Source organism: Lingula anatina, chromosome 1 (assembly GCF_051362555.1).
Source record: "Lingula anatina isolate TDL-2025a chromosome 1, LinAna3.0, whole genome shotgun sequence".
NCBI lineage: Eukaryota > Metazoa > Brachiopoda > Lingulata > Lingulida > Lingulidae > Lingula > Lingula anatina.
In genome coordinates, this window is record NC_141767.1 from 22,791,563 (window position 1) to 22,814,414 (window position 22,852).

The window sequence follows — 22,852 nt, forward strand, 5'->3', positions numbered from 1 at the left end:
CGAAATCGATGCACCAACAACATTTATAATGTGAAGAACGATGCTGAGTTGACTTTTCCTCCAAATAAGACGATATCATGAGCAGTCGAATGAGAACTGTCTCGTTTGTTGAAAGAGTTGAGTTTGACTTTCAGGGGAATCTATTTAACCAGGCCATTGCACTTGGGGATGTCGACAATGATCAAGTAAATATAGGGTTAAAGATTTAAAGAGATTTAAACCTAAGCACTATATCATTTATGTCATTTATGTGAACACTTGCTAGACATTCGCTGATATAAAGATATTCGCGTGAGTGTGAAGCCCAGATGAACACGGTACATGCACATGCTCAATATGCAACTACACGTGTCCAAATGAAGAAAATTATTGGATGCTTGTTAATTTTTCCAGTACTTTATTTCACCTTATGTATTTTGAGTACATGTACTGTACATGTACGTACGTGTGTTTTAAATTTGCACACACATTGATTTATAAATGTGCACACTGCTTGCATGGGTACACACACCCTCACACTAAGGCAAATTAATGGTTTCTTTAAATGGGGATATTGACCTTTTTTTATAATCTACATGTACCTGCATTTATTTCAGTTGAATGAACTGGTGGTAGGAAATATAGATGGAGAGCTTTCAGTCTTCAAAGGTGGTGATTTACAGAAACCATGGGCAAGAGCATCAGACTTAGGGACGGTATGTGTGAAGTTAAATGTTTGAGGTCATGACCATATAGTACTCACTGCATATAGACCTTAAGCATGGGATATATATCATTTGCCAACAGCCATGGTCACTGTCTGGCAAATCCTTTTAGACATATACTGAGGGTTTTGTACAAATTAATGGAGAAAAGGGCTATGCAACCTTGCAATAAGATGATGAATGATATGTTTGTAAATGTTAAAAAGGATGCTTTCATTTATCTCCATATTGATTTGAAGTGTACACATTTATAGATTAATTTAACCTTATAGAAAAGGTTTTTGGCAGGACTACTGCTACTGCTTTTGTGTTATCCTCCAACTGGTGACAATGATACTAAAGGTCTATAGGAAGGCTCATTGGCTTGTTAATATTATGCATAACAGTTCTACTTACATGGTAAACTTAACATTTGATCTGCTATTTTTATATCAATAATTATGATTATTAAAAAATTTATATAAAAATATATTTGTTTCAGATTACCTGTGTGGGAGTTGGAGATGTTTGTAATACAGGAAGGGTGAGTTTAAGTGAAAAGATGTAGAGGATGACATCTGAATGTTATTTGTTTAAACCTTTACAGTTTAATTCAGTTATTTGTTTGTGTGCACTGTAGGTGTGTTTTTTCTGTGACTCTGTCTTTGTGTTTATACTGTTTCAGAACCTTTTAGTAAGTCACAGTTCTGCTGGTGGATTTTACCTGTTTGACTTCCGGAAAGATAAAAAGTCACAGGTAACATTTTACTCAACTTGTTAGTTTCTTTGGCATTTGTTTCATATAGGCACCACAATTCAATATTGGTACATGTGTTGTGTAAGCATGATATTTTAAGGTTTGACAATACTTTGATATTCTTGTTTCAAACGTACACCACAGAAGAAGAAGCAGATGAAGAAGTCGTTGTTTTTTATAATTTATGATACAAAATATAATGAAAGATTATAAATTAATAGTAACATAATTATTAATCTTGTCACAGGAGAGCCCGGTGCTAGATTCAAGCCATAATTCATCAGGAGATGCAACAGACCCTGAGATGAAGCCATGTCATAAACAAAATTTGCCTGCAAATAGCAAGGTGATGATAATAGCAGATGTGGGTGAGTGAAATTTTTATGGCCTTGGGAATAGGAAGGGGGTTTCAACTGCATAGTGAAAGGTTAAAATTCTAGATCAGAATTTGACTATTTGCCAGCAGCAGTTGATCATATTGCTTAATGATGGGTTAAATGTCTGACTTGATCGATGTTTTTATATAATTTAATTGACTGAAGATGTCAGATAGTCTAATTTAGTCCTGATAGAAATGCAACTAAACATCTTATTACATCTTATTAGTATAATAATATAACTTTTATTTTGTTTAGAAACAAAAATTACTTACTTACAAAATCTATTTGAAGTTCACTGAAATGACAAGTTTGCAGTACGTTGTTAAAAAAACAAAATGCCTTGTAATTATTAATTTCAGATGGAGATAATCATGTTGAGCTTGTGATAGGATATTCTGATCGTATGGTTCGGACATTCCGCTGGGTTGGAAGCAGGGATCTTTTAGACCCAAGTTCAGACCTTGCAGGGAAATTTGAAATGGTTGATAAATGGCAGCTTGCTGCTCAGGTGAGATTAATCTTACAAAAATCTTAACATCAGCACCCTACAGCTCTTTTGATGTGTTGATAATATTTTTTTCAATTCGCAAACCAAATAACACTGATTTTAATCTAATTTCACACTGTCATATGCAAACATGGCAACAGGCAGGTCAAATACTTGAAAGGCATTTTATTTATTTCTTATGGATTTTATTTGTTTTCTTGTTAGATTGGTGCTATCACTCTCCACACCAACACTGAAGGGAAAACATGTCTGATGGTTGCACAACCTGGGGGAACATATGTGACATTGTATAGCAGTGATGGAGGCTCCTTGACACAAACAGACAATACATCAGAGAGGCAGGTTCACATTGTGGGACAGAGGGTCTTGTAATCAAGTTTTCACTTATGTCACATCCCCTTTTAAGACTGCACTAGTAGTATTTGGTGTTGATTTGAATGTAGTGTTTCATCCAGTGTAATTTTGTTTCATGCAAAAGCACTTTTCTATTTTAAATAATATACCAATATCATACATGTTTTAGAAAATAGTCTATCTACTCAGTACATGTTGTAGAACCCAGGATGTGAATACTGGGTCCAAGTATAGTTTTAAACTCATGTAATTGAGGTTTATTAACTTATTTTCTTTAATAATTCCCACATGATTTTATTTTTAGTGATCGATCAGTCAGTCCTACCCTGACCTTCCACCCCTTGTCCTCAGCCAGAGCTAGAAACCCTGGTGTCACCACAGAAATTGTTGGAGACATTCAGAAGCCAGGTGGAGTGGAAGACAAAGGGACATTTTATGCACTATGCACACTAGATGGTAAGAGAGAAAAAGAGGGAGCTAGTTCAGTTAGATATATGTGCTCATTTTGACTAGATCAGAACTAGTTACTTTATTAAATGCATTGTGCAATATACATGGCATTGTAATAAGGGCATCTCAATAATTGGCATATTAATGAAGCACAGAAGCATACTCTTCACATCAGTTACAAAAATACATATTTTCTTAAACATTCACTTTATACTGTTCCATGTGTATTTTTTCAGATATATATATATATATTTTTTTTAATGCATGTTGTTTTCATGACATTAACATTTCTCATTATTGCATCAACAGATGCATTTTATAAAAACTTTTCTAATCTTTAAAATTCTCCCTAAAACATTATGATTGACAGTGGGAATTGAAATGATCTTTTTTCTCCCAGGGACACTGATGCTGGTAGAAGATGATAAGATCCTGTGGTCATTTCAAGTAGATCACCAGTTATTTGGGCTGACTAAATTGGACTTTACAGTATGAACCTCATTTTCACCTCTTCAGTATATATCATGACTCAAGCTTATGCATTTACACAGTTGATACAATAAAATCTGTCATTGTATCATGGTATTTTCCTATTTTATAGTACATGATGTAATTTTCTTCAGTAAAGATGAAAAAAATGATTAAAAGCAATTTGAAGTCTTTCGTCATTATAAAATACAATTATGCTGGTTAGCTCATGAAACTTATTGATCATCATTTATTTTTAACCACATTTAAGTGAATATGTTAATTTCAGGGTGATGGTAGTGATGAAGTTATTGTGTGTTCATGGGATGGACAGACATATATTGTGAACAATTCAAATCAAGTGGTGCGATTTCAGTTTGAAGAGGATGTAGCAGCATTCTGTGCAGGTAAAAACTAAACATTAAATTACGTTCTTTTTGTTTATATTGAATTAGCTTTTAAATGAAAGAAAACAAAATGCAAATACATCATCCATGATGTATGAGATTTTAGATTTTTAAATTCTTCCTATTCACTTTTAAAATAGCCTGGACTTGTGCTTCATCCATTTCGAGTAACAACTTTACTCCTTGATCAGATATTGCATTAATTTGGGGAGTAAAATGCAAAGAATACATTCAACTGTTCACATTACTGCAGTTAATGGAAGAAAAGTGGTTTTAAAACATTTATTTTGAGTGCCAGGAAAATCTGCCAATTGTTTTTTCTCGTAACAAAATCGAGAAAAAAATTGTTTAGGATGTGGTAGAAATATATACCAAACTAATGATGAGGATACTATTCAGTGACAAAGTTGCACCATTTTTGATGTTTTACAGGTTTCTATTCTGTGAATGGAACAAATGTGCCCTGCCTTATCTATGTGACATTTAATAACAAAATTTATGTATACTACAATATCCGAATGCCACAGATTCAGTCTACCAACTTACTGGAAACAATGCAAACCATGCCAGAAACAAACGATTTACTCTCTTACTTCAATATTGATGGTAAGTTAAATGTAATGATGAAAAATTGCACATGTTATTAATTATCCAGCAGAAGATACAAACCTCGGATTTTATTTTCAAGTCTGTTGCTCAGAACTTTTACAGTAAACCAAGTTATGCATGGGCATGAAAGTTTATCACATTTTCTTATTTGTCTTTTACAGCTTCTGATCCAAGCCAGTTAAAGAATCTGTATCACTGGTGTCTATATGGGAAGCATGATAAACCAGTATGATTAGTATTCATGTGGCACTAAATATTTAAATTTTAGTGCATTCTGTCATAAAGGATATTTTAAAGATTATAAATGCATAAGTACCAGCAGAGATTTTAAAAGAGTTGCAGGTGCAAATACATTTCTTACACTTAGGTTAATTACTGTTGAAAAGCATATCTTGATTGTTAAAGAAAATAAATAGTTTATGTGATATTATGTTTAAATGCAAAGCATATTGATATATGATATGTGATATATGTTGAAAAAACGTGATGCTTTGTTCCACTGAGAATGACATGCTGGGCATGATTTGTTAATATTTGATTGTATCTTGTGAATATTAGCCCAGCTCTACAGTACAACAATTTGAGATAAAATGGAACATTAGTTTAAAAATAACCTGTGTTAATTCTCTAAATTTTCCATAACTCTGGTGATGACTGTCCATTACTAATGTTATAGCAATTTTAAATTCCATGAAAAAAATCTATTATGCCTTTTCTGCTGCACTTGAAAGCAACATATACCAATATCATATAGTCTTGTCTTAAAAGTTTAACTTGAAGCGGCATTCAAAGAGTGTTGCATATTTTGCTGCACGTGCTTCATCATTCGTCACTCCTCGAAGTTTATTTTTCATTTTCTTTGTTTTTGCAACTCTTGTCCAAACTATGTCGTATATCCCTGGAGTAACGTATACTGTGAAAAGTCCGTTTTCTCAATTATGTATGAGTAGAAACCAGGTTTGAGTTTCTCAGCTTGCGCAAGAATTATACGAAAGTCGCCCTCGTTCTCCAGTCGCATCTCTTCCCGTAATCTCATGACATTTGGTTTACCCGGTCTTTTGGCCAATCTGAAGAAAATAGAGACTGGAAATAAAGACTAGAATTCCGCCCTCTACGAAAGTTTAGGTCACATTTTGGTGGTGTATGTTTTCATGAAACGGACTATTGACGCATACACAAGCATTTTAAACGCATTTTTTGTGAAACTCACGTTTACCATTGACCTGAAAATCCGTATCCAGTCCGTTTTCCAATTTTTTTTAGATCGAGCCATGATATTGATAATTGCTGCATCTCGACATCACATGTGTACTCCTTCATGTGCAATTTTGAATTTAAATTACTCGTGGTGTGGTTCAGCTGTGTTAAATGTTATGATGCTTACCATTCAGAGAACTTGCTCAACTTCAACGCAAAATAAATAAATAACATGTTTACTTCTCATTAATCTAGTGAGGAAACGATAGGAATTTAAGCTATTTTGATCAATCCAAAACTTACACAATCGCCTCAATTCGTCTGATCAGCAGTATGGCTTGACGTTTTAAACTATACACAAATGACACTGTGTAATCGTGACGAGAACTTGGCGGTAGTTGAAATACCTGAAATCGGAATACATATCAGTAAGACGTACATGTAACAAGTTAAATGTTTTAAGAAGAGGGAGTGTCCATAATTTCATCTATCGATGCATGCCACTTGTGTAAGATATTTCTTATGTACTTTCAATTGATAAGAATAATCCCAGTAAAAGTTTTAAATAGCGATATCCTGGTATACGTATTGCCTGGCATGCATATCCGAACAGAAAACCATTGCATCTCTTTGGGAAAGGCGATCTTTTATGAAGATGAGGTCAATTTTTTCTCCTGGCCCACAATCGAGCAAGACGGTTTTAAGCGCATTTTGACGCCATTTATTTGATCTAATCTTCTTATGAAAGGTAATGTGTAAGTAATGTAAAAATAATTCTCACCTCTTTCACGAAGTTCGTCACGAGCGTCTCGGGCTGATCAGGACAAAATAGCGTGACCCTGAAATGAAAATTAATTTTTTTGTGAACTTGCCACAAGCCTGGTTTATTCAAATGAAATGTTTTTGGTGAACCTAACGTGTGTTGAGATTAATATCCAACGATGTTGATTCTTTGATACTGACACTGAACTGATACTGTCATGTTCATTTTGCGTGTTTTAATAATCTCGTGCGCAATATATTTTCTTATTTCCATGTAATACTTTTGTGACCGCCACTATTTTAAGATTATTCACTGGAATCTGAAAGCTCAGATTCATGCCGCTAGTTTCACAAAAAAAAAAAAAAAAAAAGAATAAATGAATAAAAATCGAGCACCAAAGACCTATTAATAAGACAAATGTTACTTACATCGGTATGACAGTTCTTTTCTTATCGAACGCCAAATCCAACAGCTCCCTATTCAGCAGCCTCTGTCTGCCCGCCTTGTGGCCGTCCACCAAGTACGTCTGCCAGACATTTCTGCCGCTGATGTCCACGATGGTGGTCGGGTAGTTACTGCACAGTATGTCGTGATGGGGAAGCTGACTGATGAACTGCTTTTTTGGCGCTTCTGATGTGATTTTTGGCTGTAACAGCGAAGATTTTAATGTGATCGTGTGTTGGTATTTATTTCTTATATTTATATTTTTTTATGACTTTAAGATATAAAATTTTAAAACATTGCATCGGCCGGGAATCGAACCCGGGCCGCCCGCGTGGCAGGCGAGCATTCTACCACTGAACCACCGATGCTTGTACATTCTCCCCTAACCACAGAAAAGGCGGCTAGCCACTTAAAAAAATTAAAAATTATATATGTGTTTATAGTAATATATTGGACATCCGGGGGCGTCTCGATAGTCCGAAGGTTCATTGGTCCGAAGGTTCATTGGTCCGAAAAGTGGTAACATTTTCATCGATTTTTTAATCAAGGGTTCATTGGTCCGAAGGTTCTATAGTGAACATTCGGACCAATGAACCTTCGGACTATTGAACCTTCGGACTATCGCTACGGCCCCGGACATCCAGTACATCACTTTTTTGTTTAATTCTTAAAATATAATTATCAGCAAATAGTACCGATGCAAAGTCACTTATTTATCTCAAGCTTTGAGAAAATTATGCAAATTTATACGTAATCAGGTTTATGCCTTTTTAACAAGCAGACCCAGTGTAGACGTGGCACAGGAATACCTTGTTGTTGCCACCACGTGGGTTAAGTGGAATGGAGCACGCATGAAGGGCATTAGTAAGCTGTTGGGCATTTATCTATTAAATTCCCCCTTGACCTCTTTTTTTTCACTATGATTTTGATGTTCTTATAAATGTCATTGTACCGAACGATGAAGTAAGCCGCAAATCAGACACGTTTCACCCGGCATTTCAGTCCTAGGAAGTATTTGACGAGGTCTGACCAGTGTTAGGGAAAGATAAAAAAAGAAAATCATGGGAAAGTTAATAAATTATATAACTTGTACATGAACTACTTACTGACGTGACTTAAATGCTAACTTTTTTTGTGGAATGAACCAGAAAGCAATAAAGGTGAAGCGTACCATTAGCAATCCTTGTATACAGAGGTCTGGGATATACCTATTCCATCTCTTCTCTCCAGCTGCGGCGACTAAACGGCTACACCTGCGATCAGAAAGCTGACTGAAGAGCGCCAATGTGAGGATCATCTGAAAATCAAACCGTTTTTATATTGTCTCGTTAAAAGAATGATTTTTAAACCATTATTAAAATAACATGCAGTTATATGGATTCATTGCACTGGTTTAGTGTCTACAGGCGTTCTTGACAGACATTTGCGTGGGGTTAAATTTAAAAAATGAGGACATGGCCTACTAGCATAAAAGAAATAAAGAGAAACAATATGAACACTGGTATGAAAAGAGCTATGATAAACGCTGAGGAATTGTTACGAACACATTAATTTCGATTATTTTCGCATTTTCAGCAGACGCTCGTTTTAGGCTACCTGTGTGCATTATTTGCCCGGATCGATGCATTTCTGTTCTTTTCTTTGCTTTTTCCGCTATCTGTTAAATGATCCCTGCATGGTTTATTCCTTGTTTTTTGTGTCCACCTAGATTCAGGGGCGGATCCAGATTATTTGAAGGGGGGGGGGGGGGTGCACACGGATGCGAAGCCGACCCTCCCCTCCCACCCCCTTGGCGTGGGGTTCGAGACCGCAGAAGGGGCCCGAAAGTTTTTTGGTATTTAAGAGGACCAACGCTGCCATTTGGTATGGTTTAAAACTATGATTCAGTTAGTCAAAAATTAAATTCCAAGAAGACACCATTGGTGTGATATTTTTCAGACCTCGGAGGGGGGTCAGGACCCCCCAGACACCCCCCCTATATCCGCCACTGTATATTATATCAGTTTATACTCATGCTGGTTGCGCCTGTAGACATAACATTTGTAAAAGAATCATTGCAACATATTGAAAAAAATGGTTCCGCCCGGGATCGAACCGGGGACCTTCTGCGTGTTAGGCAGATGTGATAACCGCTACACCACGGAGCCCTGCTGTAATGCAACTTGCGTACACCAATTTACTATGTATCTGTTTTGTAGATATGCGTGAGTAAATATCAGTCGAGAACTTTGTTGAATGATAAATGCTTGGTTATCTGCATTTAACGTCTGTAGATTCATATCTGCTGCACACATGCATACAAATTGATAAATGGATTTAAACTAATGTCTTTTTCCTTTCAACAATCTTTCTCCTCGTTTTTTCTACACAGTTTTTCCGTTGATAAACGTTGTTCTTAAGCAGTACTTCACATCCTTGACCCATCAGTATACCGCACACCATTTTACTATACGTGATTCAGGTGGAAAAGATCGTTAAATAAGTTGCCATTATTATTACTTTTTATTTATAGTTGCAGAACGTTAGGTGCAGTGGCGGATTTAGGAGGGGGGAAGGGTGTCAGTGGGGTCCTGACCCCACTTCGATTTCTAATAAAAATCACACCAATGGAAAATAGAATTTTGACTAGCTGAAACATAGTTCAAAACCGTACCAAATGTCACCATTCGCCCTCTAAAAAATTTAAAACATTTTGGGGCCCTACAGCGGGCCCTGAACCTCACGTCAATGGGGAGGGGGATAATAACGGCCGCCCGTGCGGGAAGGCGAACATTATACCATTGAACCACCGATGCTTACACTCACTCTAAAAATACTTCGGTTAAAAATAACTGCAAAAATGGTTCAACCGTTCAATATGCGTCCAACTAATAATCCGGTTGATGTAACTGATTAATAATCGATAGGTACAATTAAAATTATAAATAAACAAGATTCAACAAGTTTGTAGAATTACTTTACAGTTTTTCGATGTTCCTGTCAAATGTCCTCATATCAGTTATTCCACGCGGTTACCATGTTGACCAATCGACTGGTTGATCAATAACCGATTAAACCGTTGTTTCTAACTAATCTCAAGTCAACCGATTTAATCGGTAGGGTCAATAACCGATTTGGTTTTTAGAGTGCTCCTTACCCCTGGAGAGCTTCACAAATCCGAGTCACAACTGCATGGAAACTTTTTAAATATTTAAAAATATCTTTTTATTTGTTGTTGTTGGCGTATATCTTTTATTAAACAGGAAAAAAATAGAAAAAAATATTTATACAAAAATCATAACTGAATTTTAGTTTCTGTTTAAGAAACCTTGACTGTGTAACTTATTTGGCTTTGATAGCTACTGATAAGGAGATAAATTTCCTCACATAAAGTTTGTGCGCGATAAATTTTATCATCCATACTAACCACAGGTGTCTGTCTGCGTATGCTATGTATTCACGTCGACTCACATAAGTACATAGGTAAAATAGTCAGCGGTATATCGGACCACACTACCCGTTTTCAAGGTGTGTGTCAGATCACATTTCGGAGTATCATACCCCAGAACAATTTTGGTAGGACGACCGCGGGCTCATCCTGTCGGTGTTCTGACTGATACTCCGCAATGCGATCTGACACACCTTGAAAACGGGTAGTGTGGTCCGATATACCGGTTAATTCAGGATCCTCATGTGCCGAGTCTGGTAGTTGGGTAGGCCTGATAGTCTAGTCCCACTAGTTAACGTAAATGAACACCGAGCATTAATTACGTACCGATTTCATTGACCGAAGATATACTGGTAATAAAAGAGGCCTGTATCAAGGCACTGCAAAACCTGATTTGATGTCTATTATTTTCTTCTTTATCTAAGCAAGTAAGATGGGTCAAGCTGGGACAAGTAGTTGAAAGATTTCAGCTCCTACATCGGGCTTGGTTTAGCGGCTCACAAATTCTAGATATAGTTTTGTTTTGTATAATTAGCGTAGGTCGTCCTTTTAGTTCTGGGTAAGCCTATAGAGACCCACAACTTTATGATAAGGTTTGTCAAGTTCAAATATGTTATCTCTCATAACAATTTAATTGAATATCTCATTATTACACCTTCACACCGCGAGCTGGAATAAAAATTACCTTATTTATTCTCTTTTCACTAGACCCCGTGACTAGTGTGTTTCCACATGTCAAAAGATGTGACATGATAGCGTCCTTCAAAAGTTCTTCTTTGGAGAAAGATAGTCTATGTTCGTGTGAAAGGTACGTTGCTGTCAACTGAAATAAAAAAACGTTTTTCTATTCAAAGCAAAGAGATACTTGTGCAAGAGAATGTTGCCATCTTAACAGGACTGGTCTTTTTCTATATCAAAATAAGGCCAAAATATATTATATTTATTACAAGACAAATGATCGACGCCCCAGGGGTAAAAGAAAACACTGCAAGTTCGAGATATATATCTTTAAATACATATTGAAAGGTAAATTTTGCAAGCGCAGCAAAATGTGAAAGAGGAACAACCGACACAATTTATTTTGAAGGAGAAACTGGACATTTCTGGCGTGAATTAAAGTGGGTAGCATTCAAAGGCCTATGTATCGGCCAGAAAAACATGAATTTTCTTCCGTTTGAAAAAAAAAAAGACAACGAATATTTTTATTTTAATTTGTCGATCACGTGTTGTTGAATTTCTTCAAAAAAGAACAATTCTTCCAAACATTAAGATTGAATCAGCCATTGAAACAGTCTTACCGCTACTGCTTCTGGAATTGCAAATCGTTCCATGGTTTCGGAAATTTCAACAAGTTTGGGGATGTGATCATCGAAGAATGTCAAAGCTTTATTTCGGCCGTCAGTCTGAAAAGGGAAATATTTTCCATATTCGTTCCTTTATTTTGTATCGTGCTCAATTTTTTTTAAAGGATACGGCTAAAGAAAACTTTTTGCCTTAAAGTGCCTATCGGTGATAGGCCTATCAATTTCTTTTCCGTTCGTTTTAACATAAACGGTATTATATCCTTTCGGTATCTGTTTCATTAAAAACTAACAAAATATGTTGATGTTGGCCCTATAGTGATAAGATCCACAGCAATTAGAAAATTGGCTTTATTATTAAAATATCTAACCTTGTTTTCGTTGTATTTGATATCAGTCATCTGCATATGCAATAAAGTAGGGTATCTTGTCATTACGACATAGACTGTTAATGATTGGCATATTAATGGGACAAAATCTCTGTCCTCGGGCTCACTACAAGATCAAAATTTGTTACTATCAAATATATCTAAACGTAGACAAACCTTTTCCAACAATATGCGGAAACTGCTCACCAATCTTTGCATATATCTCTTGATCAAATCCCGACAAGAAAAGAAATCTCTGATGTGTGTATTGTGTAATAAAAACGTTATTCCATGCACTTTTATGCCCAGCTTTGTCATACCATTAAATATATATGTCGTTGCTGTGAAATCTTCTTTAGAAACAGTGAATGACTTCACATTGATCGAACCGTCCCCTTCGTCTCTGTCCAGTTCATGCACCAGTGACTTTCGACATATTTCAAGCAGACGATCATCTTGGATTTTGAAGTCATTGGCCAACCATGTCCTCATTATTCGAGGACCGCAAATATTGTCCCAACAACTGACAACAACGGCACGAAATAGTTTTGAGGCACATTTAGGAAATTGTCTTATGGTAACATTATTTTCTCTTTCCAATGAACCTCCGCTAAATATTTCGCTTTTATTTGAATAGCTACCAGTCTTTAGTTTTTCCGGCGATTTCGCTTGTATTAAAGAATCAGCAAATCCCGAATCGCACTCTGAGTTTTCGGAAATATCGGCGTGGTCTTTATGCTGGTTTTTATCTGTGGAATTCTCTTCCTTGACCGTTAACGGGATATTTTCTTGGGCATGGTCTGATAAAGACATGGGCGAAAGTAATTCAGATGATTCTGTTTCAGTCGAAGAAACAAATGCATTAATATCCTTATGAATTTCTTTGCTACTACAAGTCGTATCACTCATGCATTCTGAACCGTTTTCTCCTAGACCACCATTTTTGAAGGCCTTCCCAAAATTATTCAAACCTCCACTCTGATTTGTCCACTTGTCCAAACTTTGTCCATCAATAGATGATACTCTTTGGAGAGTTGCATACACCAGGCTTAGATTCATGGCAATCGAAACCCAGTTGCAAGTTGCTTTATCTAGGGAACAAGACCCTGTAATAGGTGATCTTCGCGTGTAACAATGGAATACTGAGCGACTTCTGGTATAGGAACGCCTCTGCCGTAATGTCAGTATATTGGGTGTTGTACTCCACAAAACCAATCACTTACTCTGTAGTTATTTTGTCAATACCTCAGCATACTAGTAGTCTGTGAGTCAACATAAACCTTGCTTATCACATGGTGATAATGTCGCAGTGAAAGGACATTTAAGTCCAGTCCGTGCTCTGCTCGTAAGCGTCACAAAAACAATGTCCTCACTAATACCGACAGTGATAAAATCCGTGTTCGAAATATGCATTGACCTAATCAGTAGAGTTTATACCTTTATCTGGTCCAGTCACGGATCTAGTACAGGTTAACTGGGGTAAATAAACATACACGTAATATTGGGTTAACAGGTTTCAAAATCCATCGCATCAATTAATAAACAAAAACCATATTAATAAAACGAAAAATAGAGATAATTAAAAACAACAAAGAATTCAATATAAAGTAAAAGGCTTTATCTACATCTGTTCTTTTTTGTTATCAGTGGTATTTAATTACTACATGCGTATTTCATCGTTTTTGTGGTAGTTGTGAGGGACATTACTTTAAAAATCCTTAAAAAATGAAGATTGAGAATCCATTACTTATATAACAATGAAATTACAATAACAAAAAAAAAAAAAATAATAATAATAATAATAATAATAATGGAAAAAAGGGTTTGAAAAATCTAAAGGGGGAAAAGCATTATATTATTTCACTTTTATGGACTTTCCAATTTACAGTAAGCTATATTTTAATACATACACGCAGTTGTAAGATTTTTACCATCTTTATTCGTATCACAGTAAAAACTGGACGGCTGGTTTCAGTGTTATCACTTTGAAACTGAGATGTCCACATAAAATGCAATGACATAACTCTATTACATAAAAAGTCAATATACAATGTACAGGTATAAAATGATAATAGTAATTATTTTTTATCCATTTTGATACTGAATGTCTTCCCAAACTGTTAAAGAATACCCAATGAAGTTATCACATTCTGCATGTGCATTAGAAATATTTGGACAGCCACAATATTTGGACTCAAAACAACAGATAAAATTGTCCTCTTCACCTGGTAATCTATACATCTACAGTTTTGCCACATATGTATTTACAATTTCATATATTTACAAAATCAACAGTGATAGCAGTTTATTAGTGAAGTTACTCTTGGTTTCTATATAAGGCTGTTTATGCCATTTTGGAATGTTTATTAGAGTCAAATGTCAAGAGGATAATGTTATCTATCTCCCAGCTCCTCTTCATCTTCTCTTCCCAGCTACTCTTGGTTTCTATATAAGGCTGTTTATGCCATTTTGGAATGTTTATTAGAGTCAAATGTCAAGAGGATAATGTTATCTATCTCCCAGCTCCTCTTCATCTTCTTCTTCTTCTTCTTCTCCCTCTTCTGGCTTGTCCAACTTCAGTTGTTTTTGGCTGGCGAGAGATGTCTTGATGATGGACATGAGCGCCTCCTTTTGGCCAGAGTCTGATGGTGGGGGCATCCCGCGTAGCTGGTATACTGTCACCTTGCCATCACTATCACCAACCAGAATAGACTGAAAGAAGAAAATATATTCAATAACAAGAAATAATATCTTTTGTGATGTTGACCTTGATGAATTTAAGTTGTAACCTTTAATTGACAAGTTTATTGTCTATCTGAATTTATAAGTATAAAGTTCAATAAATAGATCTATATGAATCCACCTGTGCTAATTTGCTTTCTTGTTAACATATATTCACAACTAGCACAACTCACTACTGGTACTTACAGGTAAATTATGCTCACTGCGTATGCTAGTCACTACACATATCTATGGTTAGGCAAAGGATTATTTGATAAAACATTTTTATTTACCTCAGAATTCTTTGCAAATGTCACTGTAGTCAATCGCTGTCCAGATGCTTCACTCCAGATGGGATCAAGCCTTAAATAAATGAGAAAAAAATGCTTAGTGTTATAATCCAAAAAGCTTTCGCTAATGTCCCTATGGCTAAATGACACAATGGATTATTTGTAAAAATTTTGCTGTCTTATATTTTCTTGTCTTTTATCCAAATAGCACTTTACAATACATAAATTGAAAGAATTTTTGTAAAAAAATATTTAAACAAAAACAAAGTCTCATACAGAGACAAGTAAATAAATCACACCAACAATAAGTAGCAAACATGAGTAAATTTTGAGTTTACTTAGTCCCTCTCCCCCCCCCCCCCAAAAAAAAAAAAAAAAAAAAAAAAAAAAAAAACTTACGTGCTTTCACTGAGATCCCATATCTCTACTCTGGCCTCATTAACACAAGCAAATACTGTAGAAGATCTTGGGGACCAACAGACATCAAATACAGATTTCTAAAATAAGCACGGGCCAAGTTAATCTTTCAATAATCATACAAATTTTCTTTTAAAATGCACAATAAACATATAAAACAAAAATTACTTCTATTTTAACAGTAAAATAACAAATATTTTAGCAAAACTTGCAGGAGAGCGTACAAAATACTGTTGAAATTATCAGTAATTATGGTATAAATCAATGTGGTTTTTCTTAAAATGAAAAAAGCTACTAAAAATTATATACACTTACATTGATTCTACACAACAATAAACCACAAAAAGAAATAGAAGTAAAAATGCACTCACAGTTGAAGAGTAACAGCTGAGTACTGGCTGCAGGTGCTCCTGATGCCACAGCCTCATTGTCCAGTCTCCACTGCAGCTTACAAAGACATCAGGCACAAATGGGGACCACTGGATCTTGTAGACTGGTCCCTGGAAATGAAAAACACAACATGTAACTGAATGAGAAAGGTGTTATTTGGTGGCCTGCTTATCAACTGAAATATTTTACAAAGTAAAGTGTGAATCTTTGGTAACAGTTAGCTTCTGTTTTACATTAAAACTATAAAGGTTTCTAAAACTGCTAAGTGTAAGTGGATTTAAAAATTTGTTTTACAGTGGAGTGCTTTGATTAATTGTGGACAACATTAGTATTATATAATGTTATTAGTGCTCACTTACATTATGTGCTGTGTATGTATCTAAGAACTGCTCATTATATGAGCAGGAACATTTGTGTATGTGACCCTCTTCTGTGCCTGCCAAATAGCTGGAGAAAAAGAACAAAATTTGGTTACTACTGCCAACAAGATTATTTTAAACAAAAAAATCTGAGAACAAATACAATTATGCCAATTCCTTTTTTAAAAATAAATTTCCATTCTTGGGAGATTATGAGCAGAAATAAAAATATCAATCAAAAGTCTATTAAACACTGATCAAAATGCACTAACATGTTTGTGTCCTTGGCATTGAAATCAAAGCAAGCACCACCAGATGTTCTCGTGATTAAAGAGTCTGCCTTCTTTTCTTTACCACGTAAACCAACTAATGCTGCTTTGGAAGCCATTCTTTTCAACCTCATCAAATCTGAAAAATGCCATTACCCAGTCTTAAGTTAAAATCACTAATTTCTCTATTCCCATTTGATAAGATAATACTATTTGAATTCTAAAATTTTAGACAAATCAACATAGCTATCAAAATACACATAATAAGCATACATATATATATTTAAAAAGTTTAAAAAAGAAAATTTTATAATTTTATTGAAAATTTAATTTAAATATCATGTTACTGTAATATGCACAGCTTACAATGTGTTAGTTCACTAAATATGAAAGGGAGAATTTGAAAATCACTTACCTGTGCACTCAAACCCTTTCCTAATCGACCACTGCGTCACTCTTCCATCTGTAGAGACTGAGATCAGTACCTCAGCTCTCTCCTCTGAACCTCGCTCCTTCTCTATCCACCTAAGCTGCCACACAGGGGCAATGTGTTTGCCATTGGACTCACTGGAAAACAACCATTTGCATAAAATGACAAATAATGAAATGTAAATCAAAGGATACTGTAAGTGAACTAAATGGTCAATGGGCGACATTTAAAAAGTCTGCTATAATGGCTGTAAATATGCATGTAGATAATGACACTGGATACTTACAAACTGTCCAGCACAGGTTCATTGTTTTGGCTTCTTACATTGTATATGGCCACTGTGCCATCATACATTCCAACCTGTAAAAAAGATGAAAATAAATAACAGTGAATATATGTAAATATAATATTAGTAGTACAAGCTGCATCTAGGCACTAAATTCATGGTCAATCAATATATTTTCAAAAAGAAAGGCATATATAGATAAACACACATATCAAAACAAACTGTGAACTACCTATCAAAAGCCAGCAAAAATTTTAAGTGAAGGTTAAAGTACGAAGAAAATTACTCACCGCCAGCAAGTTCGGATGGGTGTTTGAAAAATCTAACGATGTCACCCCTTGTTCTGTGGTATAAATACGTTCAGGAAACTAAACAAAACATAAAAGCAATGAAACCAATTAAAATATTTTCTCTTTTAAAATTTTATTACAGAGCTCAGTCAGTATATTGACTAATGAAAAAATGATCAAATGTTACTTTTTCCTGGACCATCTCTATCAGTTTGCTGTACATAGTATGCCTGTGTTTATTACTGTTTACTCTCAATGTTAAATAGGTATCATGCATGTACATACCTCTGGATTTTTGAGTGACCAACAGCAAACCATGCCACCTTTTTGGTTTGTAAATTCAAACTGACCATATCCTATTGCTATCAGATCCTGTAAAAATAAATAAATAAATAAATAAATAAATAAATAAATAAATAAATAAATAAATAAATAAAAGACTAGTTTTATCATATAAAGCAGCATTTTAAAGCAGATTATTTAATTTGTCTGTAACATTCAGTTCCTAAGGCCTGTGAGTTCAAAGGGACACTCAAAATTTTTGATTTAAAAATAAAAAAAAGAGTAACTTTTAAATGCAAATTTCACAACTACATGTATGTATTCTATACTTACTGGATTTTTCTTGTTCCATGACATACAACTGACATTTTTGCCTTTAGTCAGTGGACAGGAGTATACCCAAAGTCTCTCAAGACTGGGCCCTGCATCACTGACAGCCACCTGGTTGGGCAGGGGAGTTTCACTTTCACTTTTAACCCTGTCAATGTCTGTAAACAATGATTTATATAAATACAACTTGTCTATGTTTTTCTACTGCCATTTATTATGTGTTAAGTACAGTATTTAAAATCATGTGTTGAGCTGAAACTGATATCTACTGATACACAATTTTAATTCCTAAATAATATAATAAATTGAAATGATGACTGCCATTTGATTCACTCCAACATTAGCTCCAGGTACATAATGACAATAAATGTCAAATATCTGGTTTCATTGTGATCTAACAGTAAAAGAGGTAGTGCTTACAAATATGCATGAGCCTTTACATACTGTTTACCTCTCTATAACATTTTCCTCTATGTAATTTTTCCATTACCATCCCCATTTGCATAACATGAGCAATTATTTTATTCTCTTTCTTTTTCCTATTGCATGACCCATAGTCCAAAACACCACCATATATTTTCCTACAAAGGTGTCCAACCAACAATACCAGTATTGCACCTATTCAAAATCAATTCCTCCTCATAAACAAAAATAAACTTACCTTCAAATATTGGGAAGTGTCTATAAGATGCTTGTCTTGGTTGGTAACTGTTGAGATTTACAACTCTTTCCATGATTACAAGATTCTTTTTCAATGAATCCGACTAAAACAAAAAAGACACATTATAAGTATGTACTTTAACTTCTAGAATAGACATATAAAAATATAACTGGGAGAAAAAACTAAATAGTTCTCCTCATTTAAACCCCTTCAAAGAATGAACAACTGTCAGGGTGTAGACTGTCATTACTTAAAAAAATGTTACAATTCAAATAAATCATGACATAAACATTCAGATGACAATGATCACACAATTGTATTTGCTCTCAACTTCAAAAAAGAATAAGATAATACATCTGACATGTCAAAACAAGTTTCATGATAATGAAGAGTATTTTCTCACCTTCATTATAGCTTCACCTTCCTCTTTGGCTTTCTGTTCAGCTGTTGGCCCAGTGGCTGTGCTGCCCTGTGCTTCTGACCCCATCATTACTGAGGACATAATAGTCGCCCGACTCTCTGTAAGGAGTTTGTAGTGTAAATATTACAATACCACAAAAAAAAAAAACCCCTAAAATCAATAATAAAATTAAATCAAATTTAATACTCAAATATTCAGAAATAAGGATATTTCCAAAACTTGTACTTCTTAGCTGCCTTTGATAAAATGATAAGCAATAAATAAATAAATAAATAAATAAATAAATAATCACCAGGCACAGGCTCACTGTAAACATTACCTGTCCCTGGCCTGATGCTGATCTGTGTCTGTCCCCTGGACACTGCTCCAGCTGGGGCATCAGTCTGTGTGTCACCCTCAACAGTCTCCACCTTCTGTTTAGAACTGACAGGTCTGCTCATGGTTCCCTCTGGATTCTCTTCACCTGCCTCATCTCCTTCCTCGCCTGGATCACAAGACAATTACATCAGAGACATTGTTAATTAGCTAACAGTTACATAATTATGGATAAAATGCTGAGATTTAACACTGCTTCACACATTGCTAGTTTTCCCTTAGCATGTGTTTTTTAAAATCTAATAACTGTTTGCCTCTATGCTCATTTTAACCTACTTTTCTTTTGTGCTGCAGCCAACTCCTCATATGTGTCATACATGTCCCACGTGGCAGCTGTTATTCCCACATCCTAAAAGTAATAACCACATCTCAATTGACTGACCAAAATTGGCAGAAATTTATTACGAAAGAGGTCACAAGAGCTTATTTACATATAAAACCTAGAATCAACTTCTAAACACTATTAATTTCTTTTTTTAGTTTATGCTGAATAAAAATCAAGTTCAAAAGTTCAAAGTTGAATCTGTATGACAGAACAAATAATTTCCTACATGAATACCAAGCTGATACTTACGACATATCCAATCTTTTGAGTCTGTACAAGCTTGAGTTTAGGTGGGTCATTGAAGGTGTTCATTTCTCTCTCCATGTACCTGTCATTCCCTGCTCTGCTCTTGCATAACTAAAATAAAGATTAAAATTATGTGTATAGCATGCCTGATCCTTCTTGTGAATTTTGACTGGCAAAATTTTGGTCACGTTTGAAGATTCATAATTATACCATTCATAAGCCACATACAGCACTGTGCAACACATGTGGCCCAATGGTTAATAGTTCCTGACATGTGACTTCATAGTTTAAATTCTTTGCTGCCTACCTCCTTGTATTTTTCATTCTTTTCTTTGACAACAGCTGCTTCATCACTTTCCAGAGATACACAAGTGCCTGGCATGTCCAGGATCCAGATAGTCTCAGTCTCACTTAGTGTAATATCAATAACCTTAGCCAGGTCACTCTCATTCAACACCTCTTTCACCTCTTCACGCTTGTGCTTTATATCTGCAAGAAAAATGTACATAAAGTATACATAGATATGACACTGCAGATGACTATCACATATCAATAAATATGTTTAATTGTGTGGAATATGCAAAGTAACTTAAAAGTGCGTGATCTTATAACATATCCAATTCTTAAAATTATCAATGCAGAATTATGAATAAAAAACAGAAGGGGCATTCCAACTAGACATTTAAAAAAATCTTTGCATGAAATACTTACCTCCCCAGGCAGTTACTGAGGTATGTGCTTCCTCCACATGGCCCACCATAGACTCTCCCAGTGATCTCTGTTCAGACTGATCAGCACTAAATACAGATCTGAAAAGACAAGAAAAGAAAAGCTTAGTGCCACACAACCTACATGTGTAATTGTGATAAGTTTTGATAAATATTAATAAAATATTTCAGTTAAATTTTATACTACTTTGTAGTCTTATAAGCAACTTTAAATAAATCTAATTTTCATCAAGTTATAAAAACAGATATTGCTTTCTTTTCTTGTTTGTTTTGACAGTGTAGATCATCTACAACAATTAGGATAAAATTTTAAGTAAGCAAATTGCAATTCACAGCAACCACATAAATCACTCCACCCTAATATAATACAGAAAATGTCGGTTATATCTTTTATAGTCAAAGTAAGTAGATAATAAACAATTTTACATTATAGAAATACATATATGCAAAATTAACCTTCCAAAAGGGCCTCCACCATAAGTACTTTGTGACATGTTCAAAGTCCCTGCTTGATAGATCGAAGCCTGAGACATCAGATCAGTAGGCTAAAGTTAAATATAAATATTAATAATTAGCACAATAAAGTTTCTCTATGTCATATTGCTATTAAATAATTTCTTTCTTTCTAAAATATTAACAGAACAACTAGTAATAATATATACATAAGAAAAACTGAAAAATAAAATAAAAACAAAACAAAACAGTAGCATCCATCTTCAATTCCTTTCCAAAATAACATGCGATCTAACTGATCTTGAACATTACAATACAATACATAATGCAATCTTTTAATTGATAAAAATAATAATAAGTAAAAAAAATCTGAATTTCATATAACTTGAATTTACTATGTTGGATAAAAGATAACACTTACTGTTCCTGCAGATCCATCGCCAAGTATATTGCTAGATTTCTTGACAGCTGAAGGATCCAAGTGAAGCAAAGGTTGTGGTGTCACATCTTGGCCTAAGTCATCCAAAATCTAAGTACCAAATATGAATAAACTTTAACCTGGGTACAACTGTATAATAACCACAACTGCTGCATATCTTATTCATGATAAACTATTTAATGAAATCAATTTTTTTCATTTAATGAAATAAATTAAAATAATATCTATCAAAAAACCTGGTATGAATACCTGGACATATGGCTTTCCTGGAACAGTCCCCCTAACTCCTTCACTACCTGCCAATTTCTTACCACTTGCAGAAGAAAATACATTACTTCTACTACTGGCAAAGGTTGCACCTTGACCCCCTACTCTGCTTTTACTAGTTCCAGAAACTGCTGCAACACTCTTGCGGGAGGTGGTGCTAACCCCAACCTTGGAAGCACTAAAACAATAAAACATATTTTCCACAATAACGTGTGTGTGTGTGTGTGTGTGTGTGTGTGTGTGTGTGAGAGAGAGAGAGAGAGAGAGAGAGAGAGAGAGAGAGAGAGAGAGAGGAAAGTTTCAGTGGTACGCCTTAACTTTTTTCTCATAAATGGCACAAAATTTACAGCACACAAAACAGGCATTGTTATTTTTACTATTTATCATACATTTTCGGCTGCTAAATTAATTGAGAATAAACTGAAAACTTACCCTGTCCTTTTCTGTGCATGAGACATCTTAATCACACGCACAGAAAATTTGAAAAAATATGATTTTGATAAGCACTAGCACTTTTTGCCGTAATAGTGTATATGTTGCTAAGCTTTTGGATGCCTTCGGTATAAACTACGCTCTGATTGGTTAATGTTCTTTACAGATGGTCCGAACTTTTTCTGTTCATTCGTCAGTCACTTTCAAATTTATTACAAGAAACGTAATTAATTTGATTATTCTGTTGTATTGTCGTATATTACAAAATACCATAATGCAGGTAGCTGTGTTTTATAAGATATTTCACCAAAACATTTCCGAAAAT

At 34.9% G+C, this 22,852-nt stretch overlaps 3 protein-coding genes and 2 non-coding genes across 5 annotated transcripts; 1 reads left to right on the top strand and 4 right to left on the bottom strand.

Moving 5' to 3' along the window:
• Positions 1-21: 21 nt before the first annotated feature.
• On the top strand, positions 22-5,054 carry LOC106176140 (KICSTOR complex protein ITFG2). Its single transcript, XM_013558377.3, has 12 exons — positions 22-185; positions 597-695; positions 1,186-1,227; positions 1,369-1,440; positions 1,688-1,808; positions 2,180-2,328; positions 2,533-2,666; positions 2,987-3,138; positions 3,533-3,621; positions 3,890-4,007; positions 4,440-4,613; positions 4,778-5,054. The coding sequence occupies exons 1-12, from the start codon at positions 78-80 to the stop codon at positions 4,846-4,848; spliced, it is 1,329 nt and encodes a 442-aa protein (XP_013413831.2). The 5' UTR covers positions 22-77; the 3' UTR covers positions 4,849-5,054.
• On the bottom strand, positions 4,276-13,554 carry LOC106176136 (guanine nucleotide exchange factor C9orf72). Its single transcript, XM_013558374.2, has 8 exons — positions 12,294-13,554; positions 11,746-11,850; positions 11,133-11,270; positions 8,192-8,317; positions 7,005-7,222; positions 6,595-6,652; positions 6,117-6,220; positions 4,276-5,683 (listed from the first exon to the last, which is right to left on the bottom strand). The coding sequence occupies exons 1-8, from the start codon at positions 13,173-13,175 to the stop codon at positions 5,500-5,502; spliced, it is 1,815 nt and encodes a 604-aa protein (XP_013413828.2). The 5' UTR covers positions 13,176-13,554; the 3' UTR covers positions 4,276-5,499.
• On the bottom strand, positions 7,318-7,388 carry Trnag-gcc (transfer RNA glycine (anticodon GCC)). The gene has a single exon. It is a non-coding gene; the product is annotated as a tRNA-Gly (tRNA).
• On the bottom strand, positions 9,095-9,167 carry Trnav-aac (transfer RNA valine (anticodon AAC)). The gene has a single exon. It is a non-coding gene; the product is annotated as a tRNA-Val (tRNA).
• Positions 13,555-14,032: 478 nt separating the features above from the next.
• On the bottom strand, positions 14,033-22,771 carry LOC106176135 (dynein axonemal intermediate chain 4). The gene is made up of 22 exons (XM_013558373.2): positions 22,528-22,771; positions 22,078-22,273; positions 21,811-21,918; positions 21,393-21,481; positions 20,920-21,017; positions 20,516-20,697; positions 20,212-20,319; positions 19,914-19,986; positions 19,582-19,746; positions 19,245-19,360; positions 18,842-18,944; positions 18,184-18,338; positions 17,854-17,940; positions 17,569-17,646; positions 17,279-17,352; positions 16,978-17,129; positions 16,566-16,701; positions 16,294-16,381; positions 15,916-16,044; positions 15,527-15,624; positions 15,131-15,200; positions 14,033-14,828 (listed from the first exon to the last, which is right to left on the bottom strand). Exons 1-22 carry the CDS (start codon positions 22,551-22,553, stop codon positions 14,625-14,627), a joined length of 2,535 nt encoding a protein of 844 aa, XP_013413827.2. The 5' UTR covers positions 22,554-22,771; the 3' UTR covers positions 14,033-14,624.
• Between the last annotated feature and the right edge of the window lie 81 nt (positions 22,772-22,852).